At 54.9% G+C, this 23479-nt stretch overlaps 1 protein-coding gene across 2 annotated transcripts in view; it reads right to left on the reverse strand.

The window, feature by feature from the left end:
- Window positions 1-622: 622 nt before the first annotated feature.
- Sema3f (semaphorin 3F) overlaps window positions 623-23479 on the reverse strand; it is a 28122-nt gene continuing 5265 nt past the window's right edge. Inside the window, exons 3-19 of one of the 2 annotated variants that reach the window (XM_036193391.1) lie at window positions 11638-11798; window positions 11473-11535; window positions 11248-11367; window positions 10394-10486; window positions 8784-8877; window positions 7349-7468; window positions 7034-7173; window positions 6821-6935; window positions 6584-6653; window positions 6304-6448; window positions 4618-4840; window positions 3926-4014; window positions 3753-3794; window positions 3419-3576; window positions 3175-3242; window positions 2775-2908; window positions 623-1960 (exon numbers count right to left, since the gene is read on the reverse strand). In XM_036193391.1, coding sequence (XP_036049284.1) covers window positions 1550-1960; window positions 2775-2908; window positions 3175-3242; window positions 3419-3576; window positions 3753-3794; window positions 3926-4014; window positions 4618-4840; window positions 6304-6448; window positions 6584-6653; window positions 6821-6935; window positions 7034-7173; window positions 7349-7468; window positions 8784-8877; window positions 10394-10486; window positions 11248-11367; window positions 11473-11535; window positions 11638-11798 — 2246 coding nt within the window. In that variant the 3' untranslated portion in view covers window positions 623-1549. The remainder of the gene's footprint in view (window positions 1961-2774; window positions 2909-3174; window positions 3243-3418; window positions 3577-3752; window positions 3795-3925; window positions 4015-4617; window positions 4841-6303; window positions 6449-6583; window positions 6654-6820; window positions 6936-7033; window positions 7174-7348; window positions 7469-8783; window positions 8878-10393; window positions 10487-11247; window positions 11368-11472; window positions 11536-11637; window positions 11799-23479) is intronic. The other variant, XM_036193392.1, reaches the window with a different exon arrangement.

A 23479-nucleotide genomic window follows, 5' to 3' on the forward strand; every position in this document is an offset into this window, starting at 1 on the left:
CAGGCACTGAGCATGCTCTCCCTAGTCAGGGCATGTAGGAAGTAGATACCCGAAATGGGCATTCTGGACATTCATCCTACTGAGTGAGGAGGGCTCCGCTCAGGAGTAAGACCACTTCATCCATGCCACTTACAGCCTTTGGGCTCCACCCACCTTCAATTCCACGTCGTAAACGGGCCACTGGGGTCTTCTAAGGCAGTACAGGAGCCCTGGCTAATTAAGTCTAGCCTGATGTCTACATAGGAATTCTCCTTTTAAAAATTACCTTTATTGCTGTTTTGCGGGCAAATATATCTGTGAGGGTGTTGGATCCCCTGAAACTGGAGTTACAGACAGTTGTGAGCTGCCATGTGGGTCCTCAGAAGATAAGCCAGTGCTTTTAACTGCTAAGCCATCTCTCCAGTCCCAAAATGAACTAAATGACAACATAGGGGAGTTGGAGTCTTTTTGTTGCTGTTGTTCTTTAGACAGGGTTTCTGGGTACCTCTGACTGTCCTGGAACTCGCTCTGTAGACCAGGCTGGCATCAAAGGCAGAAATCCACCTGCCTCTCTAGTGCTGAGATTCTAAGTGTGGGCCTACCCCACCTCCATTCCCATTCCAACCAAGGAGAGAAAGCAAAGTCTAGTCCCAGAGCCAGTGTTTATTAGCAAGATGGAACCCAAGAGCTGCTATGGCCTGGGAAGCAGAGGGCTGCAGGAGCCCCCACCCATCTACCCAACTGCCCCCAGAGCTATTGACACCCATCACCTGAAGCGGTGGGCAGAAGGGAACCTTGGGGGATGCCCTGCGGGCCCTGGGCCTCACCATGGCCCATCTACCCTCAGGGCTGGGGACTCTCTTGAGCCACACCTGTACTCAGCCCGCTGCTTCTCTCCCCATGGGTCAAGGCAGCATAGGAAAAGCTAAGGAGGTAGAGTGGGGTGGACCTGCCAGGACAGGCAAGGAAGGGAGAAGAGAAGGTCCTGCCCCACCCAGGCAGACTTCTCCTCTGTCCCCAATAAATAGAGAATAAATACCTGGGAAAGGCTGGCCTTGACTGAGCACCCCTGACCCAGGCAGGGGCCTGTATCCTGTGATGGCCCCTTCCTCCCTCCTCTGAGTGCCCTGAGGGCCCACCCCCAGACTCCACAGCAGTCCTGGTGTCCATGTCTACTCCACAGCACAGCTGACAACATTCATCAGCAAAGGTGTATGGTCCATGCCCCGGCAAATAGGGCTTGCTCCCTCCCTGTGTTCTGGAGATCTTGATGGCTGTTGAGCAAGGAGATTTCCGCAGAGTCTGGGGACTGTGTGGTCTTGGCCTGACCCTGGCAACTTCCTGGGCCAGGATGGGCATGCTCAGTCATGTGCCGTTGCTGACCAACATGGGTATAAGTTCTTGATAATGCTGCCACTGAGGCAGGCTATATACAACCCACCAATAAATACTGTCTTTGCAGGGGTAGGGTATGTATAGAATATAGATATTTTATATATATATATATATCTTTTATATTAAAAGGGATGAGGGGCTAGGCTGGTCCTATGCAGGCCTCCCACAGCTGGCCTCATGTGTCCGGAGGGTGGTGGCGACGGTTCCGGGGCTTTTTCTGGTCCTGGGGTTCAGGAGGCCTAAGTGCTCCTGGAGCCTCCCTGGGGTTGGGGGGCACATGGCGCCAGTAACCCTGGCAGTACTGATGGATGAGGCCCACCTCCGGCTGGGCTAGGAGCTGGGCCAGCTCCTGATAAGGAGGTGTGGGGAGGCCCGCGCCAGGAGGTGGAGGGATGCTCACATCCAGTGGGGGGAAGAGGGCAGCATGAACGGCGTCCCGGCCCAGCACATGCAGCTGCACCCGAGTGACGATGTGCTTGAAGTTGTTCTCAGTGGCCGTGCAGGAGTAGAGGCCGCGGTCACCAAGCTGCAGGGCGCGAAGCAACAGCCCCTGCTCTGTGCGCAGGAAGCGGTCCTCTGCACGAATCTGCAGGGGTAGGGGTGGGGGCTCAGGGGCTGGGTCACCACTCCACGGCCCTAGCCAGCTTCCAGATGGGGCCTCCTTTGTGGCCATTCCAGTAGAGATACCCACATGGTATTTCCACCAACCAAGAGTAAAGCCCACGTACTCTTTGCACATGAGAGGGATCTGAATAAGGAATCCACACATATTCCCACTTCAGGAGGGATGATGACCCTGTGGGGGGTTCTGAACAATGAATGAGAAAATTTTGGAGCACACACAGAATTTTCATTTAATGAGAATACCCAATTGTGGCACCCACATACCATTTCCATGTAAAGAGGGACACCGGTAAGGCTTTTCCAGAAAATATCCACAGAATTTTCATATACTGGAGCTCACCCACATGATTTCCATACAAGGAGATATACCCCAACAGAGTACAGATATGGAATGTTTTGTTCTTTTGTTTTTTTCAAGCAGGGTTTCTCTGTGTAGCCCTGGCTGTCCTGGAACTTGCTCTGTAGACCAGGCTGGCTTCGAACTCAGAGATCCGCCTGCCTCTGCCTCTTGAGTGCTGAGATTAAAAGCGTGCCCCACCACCGCCCGGCTCAGATATGGAGTTTTTATTAAATGAAGCCAGCCTAGAAATGGTTTCCATATCCTAAAGCCTACCCCACAGGGTTTCTGTGTAACTCCCTATCACTCAAATGATTTCGGTGTAAGGATGGGAGCTTAGAATGGGCTCCACAGAACGAGGGCTGTCCCAGGCTGGCTGCCATACTCTATTTCTCTCACATGGGCTCACCATTGCCCCTTGGGGGACACAGGAACTCACCTCACGGCGCCGGTCACTGGGATCTCGCTGGAACAGCCACTTAACAGTGGCTTGTGGTGAGCGGGGCTGGCACTCAAGGAAAGTCGCGCTGCCGGCCACTCCATACTGCACAGACTCTACAGCATTCTTGTTTGCTGTGGATCAAGAGGGCCTTGAGTGGAAGCAGCATTGCTCCTAGGCAGTCAGTCTGTTCAGTAGGGAGAGGCAGGCATCAAGGGGCACCCACACACAAGACAGGACATCACTGGGTATCTACCCATTGAGAGAGTGACACAGGACATCCTAATCCCAGACCCAAGGTTCCCACCACCCAGGGAATCATTTTCAAGTCTCTAGGGGTGGGAGGATCCACGGGCATGGGTGAGAAGCACCCTAAAGGATGTGCAGCATGCTGACTCACCATTGGAATTGAACCCACGGCACTGCCTGATGGGGTTCCCATGGCGGACATCTTGCCGGCGACTCCGCCTGGAGGAGGTAAACCCTTGAAGGAGTGCTCTTGGGAGGCTTGCTCCCAGGTTCCTGCACCCCTAAGACTCTAGAACAGGGCCCTATACCCCAGGGCAGTTATGTCTTATCCATGTTCCACTCCTGCCCCCACCCTGACATTGTGGATAAAATCCCAAGGTTCTGGCAGTCTATACCTCTTAGAGGATGCGGTGTAGCGGGAGCAGGTCTGGCCATCCCAGGCACAGTAGGGATCACGGGCCAGGCAGCAGTCGGCACATGCGGCTCCATAGGCCTGGCAGCGGTGCAGACTCAGGTGTGTGACGCCCACAGCTGAGGCCACATACAGTTGTTGCTGGGGGCAGAAGCAGGGAATGTCAGCTCTCTTCTCACAGACAGCCCTATCAGTAGCCAGTTGGGCTGGATTCCTTCTCTTCCTTGTTTCATGTCCCCTATCCTTACGCCAAGGGCATGACCCCTGTGGGACACAGGCTCCATCAGCACTCCCAGCCCACACTGCCAAAAACTCACCCTCTTGGAAGAGATGGTCATAGTCTTAACGGCTGCTGGTTCCTGGAAGAAAACAGGGGTCAGCTTGGGACCCTGAGGACCCCTCCCTGCCCTGGCTTAGGTCTAAGTTCAGAGGCTGGGGAACCAGAGAAGGGCATGGTGGTGTGGACAGGACTGGGTGGTATTTCACCTACCTTGAAGACCTCCACCTCCTCCAGCATGAGCTCCTCCACCTCCTGGTCATCCTTGGGCAGCACAATGACCTTCTGCACTGTCCCGCGGTCTGGAACGGGCCGGGCAGGACCTCAGTGGGGCTGGGGATGCTGGGGAAGGGGCAAAGCCTCAGCCCCTTCCCCACCAAAGCCCCATCTCCTTTAGGGCAGTGGAGTAGGGCTTCCATGCTGAGGCTCAGGGGCTTCCCTCGGATGAAGGGGATAGTTGGGAGGGGGAGGCTAGAACAGGACAAAGGGGGTCATTCCAGGGTCTGCCCCCGCACCCAGACTCTCATTTTGGGCCCTCCTGAAATGGGCAACTGAACTGGGTGCTATACATACGTGTGTGTGTGTGTGTGTGTGTGTGTGTGTGTGTGTGTGTGTGTGTGTGTGTGTGCGTGTGCCCACGCGCGCAAACAGTTAGATCCCTTGTATCCTAAGTTCTTTTCAAGTCATACTAGGCCCCTAGGTGCCTGGTATCCCTAACTTTCCTGCCTCTGGAAATGGGAATAGATGGAGTTTTCCCACTCTAGTCCTGGCTGTTCTGGCCAAGGAGAGAAGACTCCCATAGATGAATCTGAAGCAACCCCTAGCTGGACAAAATCTGGTCCCAGGATCAGTTCCTCCCATCCAGTGGGCCCAGTGTGGGAGGGCCTGAGAGCAGCAGTGGGTACCTGTGCCCAGGAAAAGCACCTCATAGCGCCCATCAGCTGCATCCACCTGGTCCACAGCGACAGTGGTGAGGCGGTAGGGTGCACCTGTACGGACCACCAGGGGTCGCCGCTGCAGCGGGTAAACAGCCTGGTACATGAGTGGATGGCTACGCATGAAGTTGATCACTTCATCAGGATAATCTTTAGTAGACTTCATTGATGGTGTAAAGGTTCCACCAGGGCACTGTAGGCAGATAATGAGCGTCGGTCCTAGGCGGTCCAGGCGGGGCACGTGGATGCGTGAGCTCAGGAGAGCCTTCCACACTGTCCCTACATCCACCTGATTCTCTTTTCTCTCTCCAAACCCTTTCCTGAGTTCTGCCTTCCACCAGATCTGTCCTGCGTCATGACCTTGTGGTAGCATCTGGCTGAACTAACCACTCCCTTCCCATGTCCTCATCCCCACCCAGCTGCCTCCTTCCTCTCTGGTTGTCCTGGTTCCATTGCTCTTTCCTGTGCAGCTGGGCTGTTGGCCTCGAGATCTTGACACACACACACACACACACACACACACACACACACACACACACACACACGTCATTGCCTTCTCTACCCCAATGCTGTTCCTTCTGCCTTGGGCTCAGCCTGTCACCTTTCCGACTCCAACTTCATTCTGGAATGAAGCCTTCCCAGACCCCTCAAAGACCAGCTTCCCCACACCTGTACTGACCCCACAGTCACATCTGCCACTGCGGCAGGTCAGATCACGCCTAAGCTCTCACACTCAGTCTCCTGTGGCAGGCCTACCCAGGTCAGACCCAGACAAAGTGAGATAGTTCCCAATGATGCAGAGCAGCTGTGGCTTGATCCTGCCCATTCCTCATTACCTTTCCTGTTGTTAGCCAGCCAGACTGACTTCAGCTTACCTCCAGCTTTGCCTCAAAGATTCTTCCCTCTAAACTTCACCTCCCAAAAGGCTTTCTAGAGTACCCTCCATGGGGCAGCCCACCACACCAGGACCCTATCTGCCTCAGAACCCTGGGAGGCCACTTTCTTTACTGCCTGATGTGTAAATAGTAGTTTCCTTTCTTTCTTTCTTTTGTTTTTTTTTAGACAGGGTCTCTCTACATAGCCTGGGTATTCTAGAACTCACTATGTAGACCAAATTGGCCTTGACCTCACAGAGATCCACCTGCCTCTGCCTCCCAAGTGCTGGGATCAATGTGTGCCACCATGCCCGGCTGTGAATAGTTGTTCTCGTAGTGTGTTGTGTTCCACTGTCCTTGTTGACTGGGACCGTCACTACAGTGGAGCCCAGGTAGAGGGCCCGAGTAGGCCTCTTCAAACAAAGTCATCTGAGCCATCCTCCTAGCCTCTCTGAGCACTGGCTGCTCTTCCATAAGAAGTGTGGGTTAATTCCTAGCACCCACACTGAGGCTTACAACCATCTGTAATTCCAGGGGATCTGATGCCCTCTTCAGGGCTCTGTAAGAACCAGGCATGCATGTGGTGCACAGACATACATGCAAGCCAAGCACCCATACACATTAAAAAAAAACAAAAACAAAAAACAAAAAACAAAAAAAACAACCCAGAGGACACACCTTCAATCCCAGCACTCAGACGGCAGAGGCAGGTGGGTCTCTGAGTTCTGATTCCAGGCCAGCCTGGTCCACAAAAAGAAGAGAAACACATGGGGCTACTTACTGTGCCGGGCCGGGGATAGGGCATCTTTCCTGAGAATGGCATCCACTGGTAGTTGGGGCCTTCCTTGTGAGCAAAGGGCCCATTGAAGACCATGCGGATGTCAGCCATGGAGTAGACACACACAGCAGAGCCTCGGAACACGGAGCTGTGTGCAAGCAGGTTACTGCTATGCCTGGGACAGACCCTGGACCCATGGCCCTCCTCAGCCCACGTCCACCCCACAGCTTGCAGCCATACCCTCCACCAATCCCGCCACTGCTTGCCCTGACTCCAGCCTCACCCTGAGGAGGTAAAAACAGCATAAATGACTGGGTTCCTGACATCCTGGGTCTGCTGGACAAACACATCCTCTGTAAAAAAGGGAGGAGGTATTGGGGACACTGCCTGAGAGAGGAGTCCCATGGACCCTGCCCACTCCTGCCCATAGGAGGCTCCTAAAGCCACCCTGACCCCTGATCCAGCCTCCATCCCTCCTACTATAGGGCCTTGCTTGCTTGCTTGCTTGGTGAGCACTCACGGAGTTCATCGAAGTGGGTCTCAATACCGTCCTCGCCCGGCACAGAGCAGACGAGCCGCGCCTTCAGGAATGTGCTCCACTTGTTGACGAGGCAACAGTGGCCACCGTCATCGTTCTGGGGGTGGGGGCAGGTGGCCAGATTAGATCAGCTCACTCACCCCAAGACTGGCTGGAGTGGGTCTGGGGAGTGGCAGCAGTTTTATAGGCACTTACGAGGCAGATGCGCCCGATGCGGGCATAAACAGCAGGGTTCTGAGGAGCCTCGGCAGAGCGCTCCCGGAAGAAGAAGTAGAGTTTGTCATCATTACGCTCCGCACTGTCAGGGATGAGCTCAGCGCGTATGAAGGAAGGGTCTGCGGGTAGGTAGGTGGGCAGGGCTCAGCAGCATGGTCCAACAGAACCCCCAACAGGAAACCAGCCCTGCCCCAAGCTGGTCAGTCCGTCTCAAAACTCCCCCCAAGGCATGCTTCTGTAGACTTCCTTGCGCATCCCAGCCACACTTCCCACTAAGGTCTTGGTGTAGCTCACCATTGAGCCAACGGGAGTTGTACTGATCTGTGCGCATGGCCGTCTGCTTTCCAAGCGTGCGGAAGATGGCTGCGTCAGTGCCCATAAAATCGATGTACACTCCTGCGTAGAGCTCCTCATCTGTAGGAGGGTCAATGGGTCAGTCAGGGTACTGCTCGGACTCAGGGACCCCGAGGCAGAGTCCTGCCTGCCCCCTCAGCCACCCAGGGCATGATCATACAAATCTTCTGTTAAGTGTTTACAATCGGTTCTGGGAGGAGACCTGTCGTCAGTGGCAACAGCCACTTCCTGTGGCCTTCCTAGCTCATCTCAAGCTGCTAACCTGAGCTCACTTCAAACAGAGTGGGCAAGGCATGCCAGTGCATCCTATATGATTTCTACCACACAATCACAACAGTAAAACAATTAAGGAGTAATACATTTTGAGCACTTACTATATTTTGTTGCCATTACTTCTGTTTTAATACTACTGATTTGGTTGTGAGCCTTTATAATTTAATTTTCTTTCTTTCTTTCTTTCTTTTCTTTTCTTTCTTTCTTTCTTTCTTTATTTATTTATTTATTTTTTGGTTTTTCGAGACAGGGTTTCTCTGTAGCTTTGGAGGCTGTCCTGGACTAGCTCTGTAGACCAGGCTGTCCTTGAACTCACAGAGATCTACCTGCCTCTGCCTCCCGAGTGCTGGGATTATAGGCGTGCGCCACCACCGCCCGGCGATTATAATTTAATTTTCAACAACAGCTGTGTTTAACAACTGGATCACAAAAATTCCTGAAAATTTAGCTGCTGAGTAATGTCTTCCCTCTGAGACTCTCCAGGGTAAACCCTACCTTCCTCTAATTGCATCCCCTGGTCTGGAGCAGGGGCTCCCCAAGCTGCAAGCAGGTGCAGCAGCTGCTCTTAACAGGACACTTCCTAGGGAAGAGCACCCCCCCACTCTCCAAGACACCTGCATAGTCCAGAAACACATCCTCCCCAGCTGGTCGGGGTACTTGGTTGGGGTACTGTGTGTGGTGCTTCTGAGTGAGCCTCTTCCAGTCTCCTCGACATATAACGGAGCTATGGGACCCCTCACTCCACTCTCAGTACAAAGTCAGCTTATCTCTCTTCTAGGCAACCCATGGCTCCAAAGGTTCTAGGCTTTGTGAAGACCCCACTTGGTATCTCAGGGGGAGACCTGGTTCCTTAGTGTCCATCCAGAAGGCTGGGTGGAGGTTTATCAAAACTTGTAAGCTCTTCTGCCTCTCAGCCCATCGGGGTCTGTGCCGTACGTACCTCCAACCCCTCCAGGTATGCCCCCACTGGGGGCCAACGGAACATGGTCGTGATGTCTGACATGGTCAGCTCTGTAGTGTTAGTAATCCTCCTCATTCTAGTGGCAAAGGCTACATGCTACATGCTGACGCCATAGAACCAGGATGGAGTAAAGGAACTCACTGATAAGGGCTGAGGCTGTGTCCAGCTTAGGGTCGTATGGACATTTACCCTTCCCTGACTCCAGTCTCTCAGGCTCCAGGTAGAAGATGTAATCCTGCAGGGTAGAGAGGGGCTCAGCACATCCAGGCAAGTCCCACAGACAAGAAGACTAAATTTCATAAGGTTCCTAGGGCTAGAATGAGCCTGAAGGGACACCCTGAGCCCACCCCCTCCACACGCCCCCAAGGTCCCCAGGGAATTCCAGTCAGCCAGGTCTCCTGGGGTAGGTCCATGGTATTTCCAAGGGAAATAATTTCTGATCTTATGCCTCAGGCAAGCACTAAGAGTCAAATCCAGGTCTTAGGGACCACAGGGTGGGCTTATACGGCCCCTCCGTGCCAACTAGCTCAGGAAGATGCCTGCTACACCCCCTTGGGCTCCAGAGGCCACAACACTTTGAGCTACAGCTGCCTACCCTGAGCCAATGAGGGGCTGCAGACCTGGAAGGACAAGGGGCACAGTTCAAGGGCTAGGGTCCTGTTCTCCTAGCATCAGGTGCAAACAAGGAGCCCTAAGGTATGTCTCCAGACTTTCCGCTCTACCTGTGGACCTCAGGATGGACCAAAAGGTCACAGGTTTTCTGCTCCACCACATCTCCCCAGAGAGCCAAGATGGGGGGGGGGGGGGCAGGGAGACAGATGAGACAGTGGAATTCACAAAACTAACAGCCATCTACCCCCACACCACCCACTTCACCCCAGGAGATGCTAGGAGGAAGGCCTGTGAAGTCTCTGGGACCAGGGTGAGCTCACAGGCCTGGCGGGGCGGGAAAGGGAAGGAGAGGGAAGAGGAGAGACGCACAGAGGAAGTGGCGGCAGGCAGCAGGATGGTGATGGGAAGGCGCACACAGGGGCTGCGCACAGATCGGCAGACAACACAACCAGCTCACAGAACCCACTGCTCATCCTCAGTGCACACACACAGAGTCTAGAGAGCCTTCGACTTTCAGCACTCCCCACCAGGAAGACACGCGCGCGCGCACACACACACACAGAGTCATGCACAAACATGTAACCTCATACACACTCACATGCTGTCACTCACCGGCAGCCTCTGTCCCCCTGCCCGCCCCTGCCCAGCCCCAACTTGCCTTACCCAGCCCAGACCCCCCAGTCTTGACTAACAGACAGACACACTACCTCAAAGGAGAGCCCCCATATGTGAATGTGCAGGACACTTGTATTTACTACATGACCCACAGGAGGCACGGGAACAGACACATAGGAGTCACGTGCCAGATCCACTATGGATAATAAGAACTGTGCCCAAGCATGTGCCAGCACGTGCTCGTGTGTGTCTCCACACGTGTTCTCAGGACTGAGACGTGACTGTCCTCTCTTCCCCACCTGGCGGCGTCAGGATTCCTTGCCTGCAGGGGTCCCACTGAGGCTGACAAGGGTCCACTGGAACTGCTTTCAGAACCTGAGGGCACTGCAGGGGAAGGGATGGGAATGGGGTAGGGGCATGAGGGAGAAGGGAGACGCTGGGGAGGCTGGCCCTGGGGCCGGGCCCGGGTAAACTGAGCCCAGAGGTCATGTGGCTTGGCAAAAGACTAGAAGGATGAGGCCCACCTGGCGTGGGGCTGTGGGCGTCGGGCGGGTGGCACCATCTGTGGCCCTGCTGCCTCGGCCTCTGGCCACCTGCGTCTGGGTCCATGGCGGGGCCTGAGAAGATGAGGGATAATAGAGAGGTTAGGGCTGGGGGTGGCAGGGGCTGGGGGAGCGGGCTTGGGCTGCCAGCCTCTCATACCACACAGGCCAGGATCACACATGAACACATGGGCCCCCAGAGAACGTATATGCATGTGTACTCACACACACACACACACACACACACACACACACACAGGCTTGGCACACGCCTGCACATGCATGTGCCCCCTATGTCCAGTCACTCTCGTACAAGCCCTACAAGGTTGCATCAACTCACATACATGCCCACATGGAAATGGAAAAGGGCAGAAGCAGGCAGGGTGGAGCACAGCTGGGCAAGGGGCAGCTCCCCCAGCCCGTGGAGCAAGGGGAGGAGGGCAGTTCTCCCCCAGGCCACACGGTGGAAGCTGACCCAGGCTTCCAGCCTTCGGAGACCAGAGACCCCACCAGGCTCTGACTTGGCAGCTGGGTGAAGAGCCACAGACATAGCCAAGAGAATTATTGCCCCGCGTGGGGCAGATGCTTACAATGCACCAGACACAGTGCTAGCTGGAGAGCGCTAACTCACTGCCTCTTCCTCACACCAACCTGTTAGAAAGGATCTGTGAGCCCCATTTCCAGGTGAGGAGACCGAGGCTCGGAGAATGAACAACCTACTCACCCCAGGTCATAGGGCTTGGAAGAGGTAAGGATGGGGCTCAAGTCCATCCTCCCATCAGGACCTTGGAATGAAGCCACCAGAGGGGACAGCCCAGAGGCAGGAAGGGCCTTACCTGTGCACGGCGGCCACGGTTCACATAGGTGCACATGGGATTGTAAGCACCTGTCCCGCACACGTACAGATGTGTTCGGTTCCAGGGCTGGATGAGCCTGACGAAGTTCCCACACTCTCCCTGCGGCCAGATGGAAAGCTGTGTGGATGCCCAGTACCCGCCCGTTTGTTTCTACCCCTTCTCCGAGGTGGCTGCCTTCCCCTCGGTGGACCTCATCACACTCACATTGCCATCCTTGCCTGACAGTATACACTCCTCAATGCGCTGTGGGGAGGCTGCCCAATGGATCTGCCAAAGATGGAGGTTAGAGGGTGCAGCCTGCTGGCCAGACCCTGCCCCTGGGCTCCATGCCCTTCACCCTGCCTGCCCCTCTTCCAGGCCAGCCCTTACAATGAGGGGCTCTCGGTTGATGTCATGCAGGTCCAGGGACAGCACGTAGTCCTTGCTGCCCACGTACATTCGGTCATGGTCCTCGTCCTTGAGCAGGATCCTGTAGTCTGTAGTGTTGAGCAGAAAGTTGAAGAAGTGGGCGGTACCCGTGGCCTTAAGTTCTGTGGATGAAGGGCAGGACACCAGTTAGGGCCTTCAAGAGACCTCCTTGCTCTGACAGAGAGGCACTGAGGCCACAGTTGTCCTAAACTTGCACTTCCTCTCCTGGGGCCTACTTAGCTTCCTCTCCAGTTGCTGACAGCCATGGAGGAGAAAGTGGGACATGTGGGCAGGCCAGAGAAGGGGCCACACCCAAGGCTAAACCCTTGATTCACAGGCAGCCCAAGCTAATCCCAATGAAAGGGCCATGGGTACAAGCCAGGGTGTGTGATGGCATCAAAGAGTCTGCTCAGGTAGGGTAGATACTTCTACTCAGGGTGGGGCCAACTTCCCATAGGGGCCGGAAAGGGTTAATGAGCAGGTGGAAGTGGTGGTGGGAAAGGTCACATACAGACACAGACGCTGGCACACAGCCTGGATACCCTGCCCTCACCCGAGCTGACCACCAGGCAGAAGACACAGCTGGTACACCACAAGGTCCCCACTTGACCTGAAATAAGCTAGCCAGACACCCAAAAGCCCCGAAGGAGCCATAACAGCCTACAGTCCATCGGACCCTGTAAGGCTGCTAACGGTGGGACTCTCGGTCTACACAGAACTAGCCGGGAGGTATCACCGTGGAAAAGGAGGCTCCCCCAGCAATGCTATATATAGGAGCCCCATGCCAGGGGCTGAGGGCAGGTACAGCCAGGCCTTCTGTTTTCCCTTCTGCGTGTTTGCAGCAGCCTCGGCTCCCATCCTCAGGACACTAAGGTAAAGCTTTTCCTGGGACGAACGGTAGGAAGCTTAGCCAACAACAGGCCAACGACATGCACAGGACTCCTGGAAGCTTGTGAACCTGTCTTTGGGGGAGCTGAAAGGTCCACTTGGCAGGCCTGTCCCCTGCCTAACCCCAGCTATTTTTAGCTCAGGAGAAAGAAAATTATGATTGAGGGTCGTGAATATTCACTAGCAAGGGGGGAGCTTAGGTGGCAACATACAGGACACATACGTGCACACACATGTAGCAGGTATGCAAATGTGTCCCGCAACAGATGAGGTACTACTAGAGCATATATACCCACTCCCTGACTCTACAGCTGGCACCCAACTTCACAGGTGGGGCAACTGAGGGGGAGACCCCCATAAGGCACCTGGAGAGAGAACAGCTGAGATCTGAGGCCAGGGACACAGCCTGAAGGAGGCACCAGCAGGTGGCTGTCCCTGATTGGCCTGGCTCTGATTCCAACTGTGTGGAGACCCTAGGGGAAGCTAGGGGGACTCTGAGCTGAGCAAGCTGGTCAGGGCATGTAAAGGGGCTGGGCTGGGCTGTGGAGGCAGGACACCTGACAGTCACCCAAGGACCCGTGTGTGGTTCAGGACTTTACTATTTAGAACTGCAGGGCAAAGAGAAGCCTTGCCCTGCTCAGACCTGACAAGGGAATATAGGTGATGACCTTGGCCAGCCGCTGGGACACAGGGACGCAGGGATGCCGAAAGATCAAAGGGCCGATCCCTGCCTGGCTATGGCCTCGCCCGCCTGTCCGGCGGCGCCTCTGAAGTCCTGGGCAGGGCAGCCTGGGCACCTGTCCTGCACCTGTTGCTGGGTCACTTGGAGTCTCCTCCTTGGCCACCCAGTCATAGTGACAACAGGAAAGTAAACACTCCCCCACCCCCAGGGCTGGGAAGTGGCCAGAGAGGAAGTGGGGCTGCCAGTGGAGCCCCCCCAGGCTGGGACAGTCTGCCAGAGGTTATTTATACCCTGGCTGGGGGCATGGCCTTGGTTGTGCCCTTATTCACCGTGCTATACTGGGGGGTCACTTCAGGGGCAACGGAAGAGAGAGGGACACTTTCTAATGTCGCACCTTGGTCGGTAGGGGGAGACTCAGAGAGACTCCCCCAGGCACCCAAGCCACCATAACCCCAAAGCCTTGTGCTTACACATCCTTGCTCACTCTTGGCCTCATAATCTAGACCCTGTCCTATGCTGTGCCATGATTGCCAGGGGCCAAGATCCAAGTCCAAACCAGCAATCTGTTCTCAGTGCCCCGCCTCCCTGTGAGAAAGACAAGAGAGACATCACTGGGCAGGTGAGGAAAGAAAGTTCTAGAAAGGAGACAGAAGGCTCTCTTTGATCCAATATACACTACCTCCGTATCTCCCCCAGGCTGCCCCTAGGTGGAGGGTTCCTCTCAGTCAGGCACCTACTCTCCTTGGAGCTCTGTGCTTACATCCAGCTTATAGGTGAGGACATCAGGGTATAGAAAAGGAAAGTGGGGGCTGGAGAGATGGCTCAGAGGTTAAGAGCACCGAGTGCTCCTCCAGAGGTCCTGAGTTCAATTCCCAGCAACCACATGGTGGCTCACAACCATCTGTAATGAGATCTGGTGCCCTCTTCTGTATACATAATAAATAAATCTTAAAAAAAAAAAAAAAGAAAGAAAGAAAAAGAAAAAAGAAAAGGAAAGTGACCAGCAAACTGCATGAAAACTGACGTCTGAAGGTTAGGGGCCATGGAAACCAGTCCCGGGGATAGAGACTGCCTGCCAGGATGGAGAGCCGGAAGGTGACTCGTCTTCCATCAACAAGACAAATGATTCAGGACCCTGGGGACTCCTCTCAATGGCCTCAGGACATGGCGTCAATGGCTCTGGTATTATGGGACACTGGTGTCACAGGACATGATGCTTTAGTCACTGTGGAAATGGTGAGGAGGCGGAGAGCCCCCGGGAGGCAATGCAGGTTGGAGAAGAGGGATGGAAGGTCCGAGATCCTTGGCTATGGCTCCATTTCCACGCTGGGCCTTATGGACCCCCCCTGTTGAAATACCCTCGGCTCTCTGACCTTCATTTTACAGTCTAGAACATTTCAGGGGCCTCCTAAATCTGACATTCAAGGTGGCCCGGATGGATCCTGAGAGCTGTTATTCCTCTGGCCTCCCCAACACATCCCTGAAGGGCATATATCTCGAGGGGAACCAGAGAATGAATGGGCTGCGGTTCCCAGGTCTTTTCCTGAGGAAGCAGGCTTCCTTCCAGATGTCACCATTACCTGAAGGACATCCACCTCCCACTCACACCCTACCACCCCACTTCCTAGTGCTGGGGAGACGGGCAAAGAGGGCCACAGGGACGGAAGAGGCTTCCTGTTGACTCAGCCCCAGCCTCTGTGTCACCAGCACGTCCCCCTAGCCCCATCCAGAGAAGCACAGCTAAATCTCAATTCAGCCCACAAAAACGGAAAGGCAGAGATGGGTAGAATTAGCTTCTGACCTATCCTAACCTGGGTACCACAGGGCAAATGCTCTGGGACTTTTATCTTCCGCCTGAGAAGCCTTGTTCAGAGCCAGAAGGGACGCTCAGGCAGGTACCCTTAGTTGATGCCTGCAGATCCTGCCAGGTCCAGTAGTCTTAATGGGACTTGGGCCAAAAGGTCCCAGGGGCCTGAGTGCCATCAGTGCATGTGGTGCTGAGGCAGACCCAGCCTGGTCATGTCTTCAGACCAGTCTTGACCTCTGCTCAGTATGTCAATATGTGATATAAGTTTTGAGCTTGTCAGTGGAGGGTGGCGGCCTGGGTGCTGTTTCCTGGGAAGAGCCCCAGCCCCTGCTCTCACCCAAGCTGGGCACAGGTTGGGCGGGGTGGCATCCGGGAAGGATTTTCCCGTCATGGGAAGGAAGAGCCTTCTCTGGCATCAGACACCTCGTTTCCGCAGCCGTTCCCAGCTTCCAGATCTCTCCCTGTGGCTGTTAAGACACTGGCGTGGCCCAGAATGGCCTGGCCCAGGTCCAGAGGCAGGAACAATCTTAGTGCCTTCAGGCTCGATCCTGGGGTCTCTGCTTCCTTATCCCTGGGAAGCAATGGTTGATGCCTTACTTTAAAGAAGCCAGTAGGCGTGTCCACAGCCCTCACCAGAGACCCCAAGTGGGCGGGCCTCGCACCCTGCTGTGTGTCTCTAGGACACCAGACCTGCTACCAGCCAGGCAGGCACTACTGCAAAAAGAAGAGTCTTGGAGCAGAGGTGGGTGCCCGCCCCCTTGGTTACAGCTCCACAAAGCACTAGGCTCTGACTGACAGCGTGACCTCCCCCAAAAGGGCTGGGGATGAGAGAATGATAGACAGGTCCCTGTAGCCCAGCTCTGACCTTTGACCTCCTGTGGGCTAGTAGCAACCCTAATCCTGGAGCTGAAGAAAATGGGATTGGGTGTGAAGGGGCTGCCAGTCTAGATCCTTTGTTAGTGCATCATTCACCAGGAAGCCAGGCCTCATGACCGGAGGAGGGAAACTGAGGCAGACAAGAAGATAGATGGATGGATGGTTGGATGGATGGATGGATGGATGGATAGATAGATTAGGTAGGTAGGTAGACAGGTAGACTGACAGACAGACAGACAGACAGACATCTACATTACATATATATAAAGCAGTAACAGTGATGTAAGGGCAGAGCCCAGGAAATCCCCACTCAGCATTCCCAGGGGCTCTAGGATCACCCTTAGCATCTTCCACTCCTCCAAAGCTATGAGGGGCCCCAGAGGAAGGCCCGCCCGGGGGCTGGCCTGGCCCCCTGGCTCCCAGCCTAATCCTCTTTTAATGAGCGGCCAGCCGGAAGGCCTCAGCCCCTGGCCACAGCTCTTCAACCCTGGGAGCCCCAGCCAGGCTGAGTTGGGGGCAGGGCATCCCAGAAGCCTTAGTGTGTTCCATCTCCTAGCTCAGCATACTTACCCGACTCATACCCAAAGCCAAGACTTCAGCCACGGACCAGGTCAACTCTGGACCCATCAACAGCAGTGGTACCTGCTGATGCTGCCTCCCTTGGGCACTAATATATATCAGTATGTAATATATAACAGTCAAATTCAAGTTCTACTTGGGGCTGGGCAAGGGAGGCTGTCACTGCTTTTCTCTAGAGGTCAGAAGAAGGCTTGGCCTTGGTGATAAGCTGCACCTCCTTGGGGAGTAGACCATCCTAAACCACTACCTGTCTCCATCCCCTTCCTGACCAGGCATTCTAAGAGCCAGAAGCCTTCCCAGGATTCACAGCACCGCCCCCCCCACCAGGCAGGTGAGCCAGGTCGGTGCCAACAAGACCAATTACAGTCGCTCTCACCCAATTAGCAACTAATTATGGCCTCATAGTCCGTTCAACATAATTAACATGTAAATGACTCCGTGTGTTTATATTCAATAACCACTCTGATTGAATTTAATTTAAATGTCTGAACTGGGAACCCAGTTACGTATTTCAGTTGCCACTTCCAGGAAACCTGCTCCAGGGAGAGGGGAGAGGAGTGAGCACTCCTGCTACAGGTCCCTAGCTTCCCCGTACTTCTATCCCAGAGGAGCAGGGAGGCAGAAAGGTAGCAAGAGGCCCCCCCCCCTGGTGGGACCCTCACTCCTTCCTCCACCACGACCTCCTCCTCTTAAGGGCTACTGTAAACATCCCAGCTGTTCAGTAAACACCGAGCTCCAGGAAGAGCCACCCAGATGGACTAAGGCTCCTCCACTCTTCCTTCCCATTTCAGGGGGTTGGGGGCTGGGCCAGCGGGCCCAGGCATGCTATTCCCACGGTCGTTCTGCCCCACTGCCCACCTGCTCCGCCCAGGAGAGGGCAGACAAGGGACTAGGAGCCAGCTCATCCTGAAGCCAGGAAGAGCCAAAGGGAAGGAGCAGCAAGGTCAGGACACGCCACTCTCACATACACAAGCCCAGAAACAGAGGGTCCACACCTTGTACTAAGGACGTCCAGTCACTTCTGACCCTCTGCCTCAGCAGAGGAGGACTCTACAGACTAGATGCCTTCTCTCACCTCTGCCTATGCCATGGCCCCATCATATTCTGATGGTTTTAGATCTAGGATGTGGACAGAGGCCAGGAGGCCTACAAGTACCCTTACTATGCACAGCTGCCATTTGAAAACACACGTGGGCATCTGCCAGGTATGCAGAAGCCAGAGCCCTGACTCCGCTTAAGAATGCAGCATAATTCAGAGACTCCCTGTGTAGGGGTGGGAGGAGGTGGCCAATGCAGGGTAACTAAGGCCAGGCAACCACAGCTTCCAAGAATGTGCTCCAGAATGTGAAATGAAGGGGTAACAAAAGGAGCCAGTCTGGGGAAATGCTGATCCATTTCTCAGGTAGAAAGAGTGAACCAATCTTCAGAGGTCTCCAGTTCCAAAGGCCCTGGGTCTCACCCCTCCTCCTACATTCCAGACCTGGCCGGAAACCCCTCACTCCTTCCTCCACCACGACCTCCTCCTCCACCCCATGACTGCAAAAGACAACAGACTCTCCATGGCTCATTTACTGCTATAAATCACCCAGTCAGATAGGCCAGGATGGGAAGACAGGCTTGTGGGTGTCAAGACCCTCCCCCTGCCCTAGGACCAGCCCTCATCTCTGCTGTCCTCCTCAGACTCCGGAAGCTGACCTTTCTTCCCACCACCGTTACAGGATACCCCCCTCCCCGTCTTAGCCTCCACACCTTCACATTCTTATGGGGAAACTGAGGCAGAGATGCTCTGAGTCAGTTTGGGAAGTTGCAGTGGTGCTATGTCAGGAAAGGTTTAAAATCACGGCAGCTCTGTTGTGGCCCCCTGGAATGCCACCCACCTAGTCTCTGAGGCTGCAGAAGCCCACGAATCCCCCAAATTCTAACAGCTACTCTGCCTGTTGTCTATGGATCCCTAGGACTTGGCCCACAGAGGAAAATGAGGGTACCACCACCAGGTCCCCAGTGGAAAGAAATAAGGCTCTTGGCCAGCTATGGAGACTTCAGAGGAAAGATCAGGTCAGAGTAGGAAGGCAAGGCAAGGCAGCCTTTAGGGAAAGGGGAAGGTGGGGGAAGAAGGGGGCTGCTGGAGCTAAGGTCTCCAGACTCCCAGCATCCCTGGTCCCTGGACAGGGTTGATGCTTTGTGTCTGTCCATGCTGTGCAGAGCCAGCCCTAGACAGCTGGTGCCTGCAAGCAATGAGCACGCTAGTGGGCCTAGCGGAGCCCACGCCCAGACCAGTAGCCACTGCCCAGGCTGTTCTTTGCTAGGTCAAGATCATAGGTCAGGGTCTGGAGCCCAGAAAGCCCTCTCCTTGGAGCTTGAGCAGCCTGGGTGGGAACTGCAGGCCTGCCAAACTCAGGCACCCACGTGAGCGGGGCTTTGGAGTCAGGCGGCATGTAGCCTTCTGGCATGCAAGGCTCTGGCAAAGGCCCTCTTGCTATTTCTAAGAAAAATGCAGCAGGAATCCTCTCTGCTTCTCCATGGGCTCCCTTGAGGCAGGGCTCAGATTCCCAAGATAGCTCTGGGCCAGGCCAACAAACCTCCTCTTTGCCCCAGTGAGCAGCCTGAGGCAGGCCACCCTAAGACAAGCTGCAAAAGTCCGAACAGCATCCATAGTGGGGGTCACTGCAGATGCCCAGGTGCTCAAGGCAGGCTCTGGGAGACAATTTCAGTGGGAGGCAAGTGCTTCAGGATACCTGCTTCCCACCAATGTATTTCTACCAGTGAAATTTCCCACCACCTATATTTAGGACTCTGGCACAAGGAGCTAAAGGCCACAGGGTGCTGGGTGGTTTGAACCCTACCTCTGCCCCCCCCCCTCCTTTCCTCTGTTCGAGAGGCTGCCTCACCCATGGCATGAAACCTGCCTGTCTTTACCCGCCAAGGTAGGATTCTCCCCCTCTTGCCCTTCTTCCCCAGCAGTCTTTTCCAAGCCCCAGCTCCCAACCCGGGGGACAGAATTCTGGAAGGGATTTGTGAGGAGACCATGAGGCATTCCTCCATCAACCCTAGCCTGTCAGCCACCATCCCGGTCATTAAGATTTTCTTCTCTGCTGAGCACAGTGACAGTATCCACATAATCAATCCTCCCAACACCACAATGAAGTCAGAACTATCTCTGGCCCCATTTTCCAGAAGGCAGTGGGAACAGAGGCAAGTTCTCTGTATAGGGTCTATTGATGATGATATAAGCGAGGCAGCCCTCAGGACACGCCTTCCAGGATGGGCCTAGAAGTACAGGCTGATAATCCCAGCCACCCCAGAGGCTGAGACAGGAGGATTTCAAATTCCAAACCTGCCAGGCCTGCACTGGACACTCTTTTCCGGGTTACCACCATTCTCGCTTTGCAAAGGGAGAAACCAGGGCTCAGTGAGCCACCGAGGGTAGAACTGGAGGTTGATGATACCCGAGTGGTACTCTAACTGAAGGAGGCATTGGGGGCCCCTAGTAGTCAGGGGCCAGGAAGTCAGGGCCCTGATACCACCTTCCAACCTATCACTACTAGAGAAGGAGAAGGGAGGCGCATACACACACAGGTGTGCAGGCAGCCAAGAACCTTCTTTGGGGTTTGCTGCCTCCCAAGCCACAGGGTAGAAGATGCCTTTAGGGGCCCCGGGTGAGATCTGTATCTTGGCAGTTTCTCTTTAAATTCTTTACGATTACGAAGCCGTGAGGGCTGCCAGGGAACATGATTTACTCCTGGAGCATGCACCAGCTCCCCACTCAGTGCCAAGGGAAGCTGGAGCCAGCAGGGCGGGGTGGGCTACATGCCAGGGCCTGAGACAAGGCCTGGGCTTCGGAAGGCCCAGCCAGTGCACCCCATCCAAAGCTTGGATGAGTCTGGGTTAAAAGCTGAGGCTCCTGACCTGAGTGCCTGCCTCAAGTTGGGCCTCCTGCAATCACAGGGAGCCGGCCTCCCTTTCCTCCAAAGCCAACTGTCATCCTGGCTCATCCTGGCATGCCTGCCCCTCCCTAGTCAGAGAGCTCCAAACCCACTGTGGCTGTCAAAGCCACCTGCCCCTGCCTGGCTTCCTGGTCCCACCACAGGCCTCAGCTCCTGCACCCTTCCTCCTCCTTACTTCTCAGCAATTAGAAGTTCCTCATAGAGTTTGGGGACTCAGGGAACCCCTAGAGGCGAGTGATACTCCAGTTCTCCAGCCCCACCCTTACCCCTCAGTTAAGCCTGGGCCAAGGCTCTGTCAAGGCTTGCTTCAAGCCCTTACACCTCAACCCATATTCACCACCCCGAAGGGTGAATTGAAGTCAATGACTTGTGAATACTCCTTTGCTCCATTTCCAACAAGATACAGCAACCTGGTCCACTTATGCCACATGCAAATGATGTGAGTGGGCACTGACAGGTGGCAGGCAGGGATCAGCCCACAGAGCATTCTTCCTCACGGAGGAGCCAGAGGCACCCCGGCTCTCACCTCAGCAGAGATGTCCACTTTCCTTCCCATGGTTTGTCTCTTTTCTGTCTCTCACACAGGGACCATTTGCTGCCTCTTCCCATCCCTCCACCTCAGTTTTCCTAGTACCCAGCTGCCTCATGTCACCGCGAGATCCCTCTCTCCCACCAAGCATTTCTCAGGCCCAAATCCTGGCCAAAGCCAGCCCAGACAGCAGTGGCATGTCGGGGTGGGGGGTTGGCTTCCTGGGGAAAAGTAAACATTCCCCACACAGAACAAAGGACCTGGCAGGGCCTGGCACCTCCCTGCTGCTGTTAGGGAGGCGGTGTCCAGGGTTAGGGTGGCCCAGGGTAGGGGAAGGAAGCTTTTCCACCCAACCTTGGCTTGTGATTCTGGGCAAAGGGGACTCCAGGCCCCATTAGAAGGAGGGGGAAGGGCTTACTGTCTAGGATCCCCAGCAAGCAACCAGAAGCAGAAAGAAAAGACACATCTGGTGCCCCTGGAAGGTGGTCCTACTTGGCTCCTTGTTTGTGCCTGGCATTCTCTGGGCGGCTAATGGAAGCCCAGGGGATAGACCATGGAAACCTCTCAGTCTAAATGAACTTGGCCCTTGGCTCTAGACCCGGGGTGCCTGGGCGGATGGGTGGGCTGAAGCTGGAAGCTGGTCCAATTCCTGCCTTTGTTCTTTTATCTTCTCTGGGCAGTGTGGCCCCTCACACCAGCACCTCTGCCTGGACCCAGTGGAAGTGGTTAAGTTCTGCTGTAACACCCAAAGCTCATTAAGACAGGCATTTTCTCCCAAACTTGGCTCCCAGCTGTTTATCCCCCCAAAGAGGAAGGAGAAACAGACCAATGAGCCCACGTTACCAGCAGTGCTTCTGAGAGCCACTCTCTATGAACCCCTTATGTGCACACTGGAAGGGAAGACCCCGCCCCAGTCCTTTCCAGTCCTAAGCTAGCTGTGAGACCCCAATCTCCAGAAGTCAGTCTCCACTCCCTCGCCACTTCTTGTGGACCCGAGCATTGAGCAGGAAAGATCACACAGGGCCTGGGTTCTTCAGTGGGGCCACCTAATAAGTGTTCTTCAGCTGGTCTCCTTATGTGCATTTCATCTTGTTTACTGCAGAGTTCCCAGGACTCGGCAAAGGAGAGCACACAGTAGGTGCTCAAGTGCCTGCTAGACTGAGCTCCCATCCAAGCACAATACTAGGACATAAGGTCAGGTGAGAACAGGGAGGTCATTTTGGCTGAAGAGCCTGCCTGGGCAAAGGCACAAAGTCCCAAGATGGGGTGGCCCCAAGCATCCTCCGGCCCTACCCCAGGCCGGCACAGGCACAGCAAACACCACCGTAGGCTGGCTGCCAGGAAGCCGGGCTTTTAGTCACTGTGGGTGTCGGCTTCAGAGCTAATTGAGAGGGAATCGACCCAACTCGATGTGGGCGCCAGCAAGCCCAGGACACCAGGGTTCTATTTCTGGCCTTGTCTCTGCCTCCTGCCTGCCCTTGGCCCTGCCCTTGCCTGAGCCTCAGTTTCTCTCCCTGGAAAACAGGAACAAAGCCTTTGCCCCTTTGCCCCTGAGGTCTGACAAGGTTTAAAAGGAGCACACAGGAGGCAGTCTTCTGCCTTCTTGCTTTCTGGCGTGAATGTTAATAAAAATAATACCTTGCCAGGCAGTGGTGCACGCCTTTGATCCCAGCACTTGGGAGGCAGAGCCAGGTGGGTCTCTGTGAGCTCAAGGCCAGCCTGGTCTACAGAGAGAGATCCAGAACAGGCACCAAAACTACATGGAGAAATCCTGTCTTGAAAAAACCGGAAGAAAAAAAAAAAAAAAGAAAAAAATAACAGGGTTGGGGATTTAGCTCAGTGGTAGAGCGCTTGCCTAGCAAGCACAAGGCCCTGGGTTCGATCCTCAGCTCAAAAAAAAAAACCTAATGGGTCCTGAGGTGTGGTGGAGTTTAAGCCCCCTCCCTCTTCTTGCTGGGGGAGGAGACACTCGAATAGCCCCAGGCAGGGGGGGGGAGACTAGCCCCTTCAAGATTTATTAATCTGCTTTGAGGAATTCCACCAGGGAAATATCAGGCGAGTAACTATCTCACCTTCCCAAGCCTGGGAAAGGAGGCCCTTTAGGAACCAGAACCCATTAACTCTTGACTGCCCACCCATCAGGGCGAGAAAAGTTAACCAGCTCATTCCCCACTCCCTCATCCCTCCTCCAGGTGTGGATAGGATGAGGCCAGGGGCCCTGGGAAGGGCCCATATGGGGTGATGAGCTAGAGGCTGGGTTTCAGCCAAGCCGGAGGAAGGAAAGGTCAGTTCAGCCTTTCACCCAATATGGCTGCTGGGAAATCTGGCCAGCCTGAGTTGAACTGGCCCCACCCAGGGCAGGAGGCTGGCCAGAGGATGGCCAAGACAGAACTCAGCAGTAACCCTAGGTCCCCCAACGTCAACACAGCCTCTGTTCTTCCCCTACGTGGTGCACTCTACAGACACAGACAGACACACACACACACAGACAGACACAC

The sequence above is a fragment of the Onychomys torridus genome, chromosome 7 (genome assembly GCF_903995425.1).
Source record: "Onychomys torridus chromosome 7, mOncTor1.1, whole genome shotgun sequence".
Taxonomy (NCBI): Eukaryota; Metazoa; Chordata; class Mammalia; order Rodentia; family Cricetidae; genus Onychomys; species Onychomys torridus.